Here is a 7,294-nt window from a genome sequence, read left to right on the forward strand (position 1 = left end):
TATCCAATTAAGTTTAGTAGCTTAATTAGTAAAATTATTTCATTAAAAGGTGCTTGTACCTATAGGATGATCCAATGAACAATTATTACTAGAAGGTTCTGTGGTGTCCATAAAGGGAAAATAAGTTGAATGTACAAAAGTAGACCATACATTTTTCAGAGCAAGGGGTGGAATAAATAAATTTTCCAAATGTGATGATTTTTGCAATTATCACTAATCAAGTTGATCAGGTAAATGAACAAAGTGATGTGTTTTGCATAGATATATGGTTCACTCAGTGATAAGCACCAAATGATCAAAAATTTTAAAAACAATAAAAAAAGAAAGGACAAAAAACCAAATCAATTTCAAGGCAGTACATTGTTCCTTTTCATATAGGCCATGCCACTGTTTTTTGTCAAAGTCTGCAGTACTATCACACTGCAGCAGTAAGTAGAAAGAGAACATTCCAGAGCCTGAGAATAACAATAGTAATATGTCCTGATTCTTAGTGTCTTTATTTTGGAATTCTCAAAAACGTATATAATTTAATTATTCCATTTTCCCATTTTTTTCCAGGTTTGGTACATGGACAGTTATACCAACAATAAAATTGTCCGTGAGTACAAATCAATTGCTGACTTTGTCAGTGGGGCTGAATCAAGAACATACAACCTCCCTTTCAAATGGGCAGGAACTAACCATGTTGTCTACAATGGCTCACTCTATTTTAACAAGTATCAGAGTAACATCATCATCAAATACAGCTTTGATTTGGGGAGAGTGCTTGCCCAACGAAGCCTGGAATATGCTGGTTTTCACAACGTTTATCCTTACACATGGGGTGGGTTCTCTGACATCGACTTAATGGCTGATGAAATCGGGCTGTGGGCTGTGTATGCAACTAACCAGAATGCAGGCAATATTGTCATCAGCCAACTTAACCAAGATACACTGGAGGTGATGAAGAGCTGGAACACTGGCTATCCCAAGAGAAGTGCAGGGGAATCCTTCATGATCTGTGGGACACTGTATGTCACCAACTCCCACTTAACTGGAGCCAAGGTGTATTATTCCTATTCCACCAAAACCTCCACATATGAGTACACGGACATTCCCTTTCATAACCAATACTTTCACATATCCATGCTTGACTACAATGCAAGAGATAGAGCTCTGTATGCCTGGAACAATGGTCACCAGGTCCTGTTCAATGTCACCCTTTTCCACATCATTAAGACTGAGGATGACACATAAGCAAATGTAATTTGTTGTCATCAATCTAAACAGTGTCATTTGTGATCAACTCTATAGGACCCCTTCTGTTTTCTCTTTATTATAACTTTCATCATTTCTCCAAAGCATTATTTTATTATAAAGTTGGTGTTTCAAAAAACATCTGAACTTGTATAAATTAACCTGTTGGAAACACATCTTAACTTCTTAATTTACAAGGCCTATCATGTCCTTGTCATGAAAAGCACTAAAAGAGCTTAAGTGGCTAAAGTCATACTTTTACAAAAGATTAATGATCTGCCTTATATTAGAGTCAGAAATTAATGGTGGCTTAAATGCATGAATGTCTTTTTTTTTTTTTTAATCTGTCATTTTTTACTGTGTTTTGCTCCACATCAGAAAATATTTTGGTAGGAATTAGGGGAAAAAACACTTTCCCCTCATTTATTTCTAAAACAGATTTAAAGATCTTATTTATATGAGAAAATAATATTAATCATTTTGCTGTTATACGATTCTCTGATGCGGTGCTGTACAGTCATTTTTAAATCTCTTGCTAACACTTTATTGGCAATACGTATTTCTACCATTGTAACCACCATTGTGCAATTGTATCTCTTCACTTCTGTGAAAGTAAGTAATATTTTTTTATAAAATACACTGAAGTTTAATCTCAGTAATCATTATGGGTCACTTTTCGAGAGTGGTCAAGAAAGAAGTATCTTCTCAACCTACTCCTTTACATAAGCATTATAAGCTAAAAAGAAAATCAAGCCAGATCTCTTACATAGATTCTTTATTTTACCCCAAGTTTATTGGATCACTGACATGGAATCCTAAAACTGATTCAGTAAGGATGAGCTACTCTGTTCACTCCACTGGAAGCAACCCATATAGTTGCTTGCAAAGATGCAGCATGGTCACAACTGGACTGGACTCTACTCATTTATTACACATTCAAATTTTGTTCTTATATAATTAAGTATATCAATGTTTTAACTTAAATTTTACATACAACTGGCAATAATTAACTCCTTATATCAGGATTCTAAAAATACATGAAGCACATATGAAAACTCTTAAGATTAAATTTTTGTAATGTCATCTAGACTTATAAATTCTGAAGAGCTGTTGGCAAGATTTGTACAAAAGAAAATTGTGGGAAAACTTGGGAGTTGCCCAAGTGGTTTAAATGTTTAAATAATCAATTCAGAACACAAGATGAGAAGACAACCCCTTGTTACCCTGATTCATTGTGTGCAGAAGTGGTATAATAAAAAAAACAGAGCTTTAATAATATCTTATGTTAATCACACCAAAAACATATAATCAATATATATGAAACATGTCATGGTTTTTGGATGTACTTTCTTCATACTTAAGGCAGTTTTATGGAAACCAGTGTGGGTTGGTTTTACAATTTAAAAAGTATATTCTATAATAAACAATATATAACTTAAATTGTTGTAAATGTTTAGTTTCACATATACATAATATCATCATTTCCTTTGTAAAGTAAGGATATAATAAATCAGATAAGGCATTGTATAAAGAAATAATTCTTAAAGAGTAATTCACTTCAAATGTCACAAGTAAAATATCATTCTCAAATATCTTACCATCAACATTTTAGGATGAAAAACTCAATCTTGAAATTGTTAAAATTTAACAATTTTTTTTAACCTACAAAAAGATATTAGCATGATTTAATGACCATTCTGTGTTCTTTTGCAATGCTGTCTTCTCTTTGAAACACTTACATATGTTCTCCTCTGCTTTTGAGAGTTAGAAAATTTAGGGGACTCCGTTGTCATTGTACACACACTACAAAACTATTAAGCCAATATTTTGTACATCAAGAGTTTGTATGAAGAAAGTCAATTTCAGAAATGAATGAATTTTTAGTAGATGGCCTCTAGTGGATATCTGGGTCTCCATTACTTTCAAGGAAATAATGTAATATGATACAATGTAAATTCAAAACCTGGATGTTCACAGCTTTTTTGTGAGATGTACGGCTTGTAAAGCACTTTATTGTTTTCTATGGAAGAGTTCATCACCATATCCAATTATAGTGTATGTGCTGCTAGAGCAAGCACAGATTTTACTACTGTCACTGCAATGGGGGTAATATAGGTTTAAAAGTGTGATTTGCATTAAACACTTAGTTTAAAAGTGTTTTCTTAATAAATTATCAGTTTGTGCCTGAAATAAATAAGAACTTATTCTAATCACTGTTTTTTTTTTTTTTAAATGTCCAACAAATGAATTTTATGAGGGAAACATTGACTGTTTAAAATCATACTTGTTATTCAATCAGTAAAGAAATCCAAGCTCAGAAAGTTTTAATTCTAAGTGAACTGTTTAACTGGTATTTTTCTGAATTAACCAGATCATTAACAAACTTCTATGTCATTTAAATAATAATATGATCATGGTCTGACTGTGTTTGTGTGACGTTTGTTTTTGTGGAACTTGAATCATAATACTTACTACTTGCACATGCACTTATATCTATGCATTCAGAAAATGCCAGTGTGTCAGAGCATTACCAAAATGTAGAGATAAAAAAGAAAGAAAATAGTGAGTTTCCATATGCAACATTTCATATAGTGATAAGTTTGTGATAATATTTATCATGAACTCAAAATCTCTATCTATGGTTCCTATCACCATATTTATATATTTCATCTTTATAATTCATAGTATTTTCTCTGATGAAATCTTATTTTCATAAAATCGATTTTTAGTACTATCAAGAAAATAGTCTTCAGATCTGAAAGTACCATCAAAAGTACAAATCTTTCAAACAGAAGAATTATTTTAAAAGCATAAATATAAAATTATACTTATGTTCATAAACAAATGAAACCAGTTGCTTTTCTACTAAGGTAAATTTTACATGGTATTAGCTTTATTCTCCCTAAATAGATTTATTCCTTAGCTTTATTCTCCTTAAATAGATTTTTTAAAAACCCTATCTGGTCTCCTTAGCACTCAGGATTACCAAATATTTTCTGAAAAAGCTAAATTTGGATACAACTGTCAGCAAAATTAAGTATCCCTTCAAGTTAGAACAAATATGAAAAATTATCAACACTGTATAGTTTCTAAAAACCAAGCCTCCTAGAAATATGTGTCCTTTAAAAAAGAATAAAAAATGGCACCCTTTTGGTAGAAACCAACATAATACTGTAAAGCAATTATCCTTCAATTAAAAATAAATAAATTTTAAAAATGGCGTCTTGCTAACTTGACAGGGTAGGTATGATGTGCACTTTACTAAATGCACAATCTGAGTTCTTATATGACAATATAAAATAATGTCAGTTTATTGATAAAGCATATTTTTCCTCTCCATCATCACATGATAAGTGGACCATGAGAAAACTACTATAAAGTGGTCTACCTAGCACAATACGCAAGGAACAGTAATTATAACTTAGATACTGTAGGATGACACAAAGCCTTAATCTCTGACTTCTCATAGCTACAAACAATCATTTCTGGAAAGGCTCAGAGGCACTGCATATCATTCAGCTTAGTGGCCTGTATCCACACTAACATCTAGATCATGGAATGAGTTGTTTCTAAAATTGAGTAAGATCAGCATAAATCTCTTAGCTGATAGTTTGTCCTAATCAATGACTCTTCAGAAAAGGTCCTGAGCTTAATAAAATGTGTTCTGTTGAATTGTTGAACTTCTACCAGAAAAAAACACAATGAAAACATTAGCTTGTGGAGGAAAAACCAATTTCACCAAACTTTTAGTTATTAACTATAATTGATGAATTCCATTGATGGCAATCTCTTGAACAAAGAACAGAAAAGCGTTTACTCTACCACATAACCAATCAGAAGGAAATCCTCCACAAACTGACTTTACCAGGCTGATTTTTTCTGAATCACACCTGAAAATTATGTGATATCCCTCTTCATCAGGTTTAGAAGAATTTAATCATATTTGCAGTCTGCCTTGTCTCCAAAATATCAAACTCACTGACAGAAAACATACCTTCTTTGAAGCTCAGTTCACTGATTGCCACATAAGTTTTACAAGTATAAATTATTATTATTGAACATGACTTGAAAATAATATAGAAAGAACATAAATTTGTACCTTGTCATGCATTCCTAGTACTTTCATAAAAATAACCATCTTAAAACATCACTCGTAGGTATAGATATGAAGCAATATGGTGAATATAAACACGTTCTCAGGAACAGAGCTGCAAGAAACCTGCTGGTAAATCATACTCATCTATGTAGTTTAGTACCAAGTTACATCCCTAAGCTATTTGTTGTTGTTCAGTTCCTCAGTTTCATCCAACACTTTGCAACCACATGGACCGCAGCACGCCAGGCTTCCCTGTCCTTCACCATCTCCCAGAGCTTGCTCAAACTCATGTATATTGAGCCAGTGATGCCATCCAACCATCTCATCCTCTGTTGTTCCCTTCTCTTCCTGCTTTCAATCTTTCCCAGCATCAGGGTTTTTTCTGAGTCAGCTCTTTGCATCAGGTGGCCAAAGTATTGGAGCTTTAGTTTCATCATCAGTACTTCCAATGAATATTCAGAGTTGATTTCCTTTAGGATTGACTGTTTTGATCTCCTTGCTATTCAAGGGACTCTCAAGAGTCTTCTCCAACACCACAGTTCAAAAGCATCAATGATTTGGCATCCAGCCATTTCTATGGTCCAAATCTCACATCCATACATGACTACTGGAAAAACCATAGCTTTGACTATTCAGACCTTGGCAGGCAAAGTAATGTCTCTGCTTTTTAATATGCTGTCTAGATTTGTCATAGCTTTTCTTCCAAGGAACAAGTGATACCAAGGGAACATTTCATGCAAAATACAAAAATAGGCACAATAAAGGACAGAAATGGTATGGACCTAATAGAAGCAGAAGATACTAAGAAGAGGTAGCAAAAATACATGGAAGAACCATAAAAAAAAAAATCTAAATGACACGGATAATCATGTTGGTATGATCACTCACCTAGAGCCAGATATCCTAGAATGCAAAGTCAAGCAGGCCTTAGGACACATCACTATAATCAAAGCTAGCAGAGGTGATAGAATTTCAGCTGAGCTCTCTCAAATCCTAAAAGATAATGCTCTTTAAGTGCTGCATTTAATATGCCAGCAAATTTGGAAAACTCAGCAGTGGCCACAGGACTGGAAAACGTCAGTTTTCATTCCAATCCCAAAGAAGGGCAATGCCAAAAAAATGTTCAAACTATCACATAGTTGCACTCTTTCACATGCTAGCAAGGTCATCCTCAACATCCTCCAAGCTAGGCTTCAAGAGTACATGAACGGAGAACATCCAGATATAAAGCTGGATTTAGAAAAAAAGCAGAGGAACCAGAGATCAAATTGCCAACATTGTTAGAACATAGAAAAAGCTAGAGAATTCCAGTGAAACATCTACTTCTTCCTTATTGACTACACCAAAGCCTTTGACAGTGTGGATCACAACAAACTGTGGGAAATTCTTAAAGAGATGGGAACAGCAGACTACCTTACCTGCCTCCTGTGAAACCTGTATCCCAGTCAAGAAGCAACAGAACTGGAAATGGAACAACAGACTGGTTCAAAATTGGGAAAGGAGTAGATCAAGGCTATATATTGTCACCCTGTTTATTTAACTTATATTCAGAGTCCATCATGCAAAATGCTGGGCTGGATGAAGCACAAGCTGGAATCAAGACTGCCAGGAGAACTATCAATAACCGCAGATATGTAGATGACACCACCCTTACGGCTGAAAGCGAAGAGGAACTAAAGAGCCTCTTGAGAAGGTAAAAGAAGAGACTGAAAAAGCTGGCTTAAACTCAACATTCAAAAAACTAAGATCATAGCAAAGCAATTAACATCCTAGTATTAACAGCAATTTTTTTTCTTCATAAGAACTCAAGATTAAGTTGTTGTTGTAAAGATTAAGTTGTCCCCTTAATCTTCAAAACAAAACCAAAAAGCCTCTAATAGGACTTTTTTATGACTGAGCCAAATCCAATTATTGCTTTGTGACACAGCCTTCAGAGCACATTCTTGCCTGATCTGCAGGCCA

General features: G+C 34.0%; 1 protein-coding gene across 3 annotated transcripts in view; it reads left to right on the forward strand.

The window, feature by feature from the left end:
* The window catches only part of OLFM3 (olfactomedin 3), a 224,304-nt gene extending 220,645 nt beyond the window's left edge, over positions 1-3,659 (forward strand). For all 3 annotated transcript variants that reach the window (XM_027536369.1, XM_027536367.1, XM_027536370.1), the window contains one exon: positions 559-3,659. In XM_027536369.1, the coding sequence (XP_027392170.1) occupies positions 559-1,236 (678 nt within the window). In that variant the 3' untranslated portion in view covers positions 1,237-3,659. The remainder of the gene's footprint in view (positions 1-558) is intronic.
* Positions 3,660-7,294: the final 3,635 nt, after the last annotated feature.

Source organism: Bos indicus x Bos taurus, chromosome 3 (assembly GCF_003369695.1).
Source record: "Bos indicus x Bos taurus breed Angus x Brahman F1 hybrid chromosome 3, Bos_hybrid_MaternalHap_v2.0, whole genome shotgun sequence".
Taxonomy (NCBI): domain Eukaryota; kingdom Metazoa; phylum Chordata; class Mammalia; order Artiodactyla; family Bovidae; genus Bos; species Bos indicus x Bos taurus.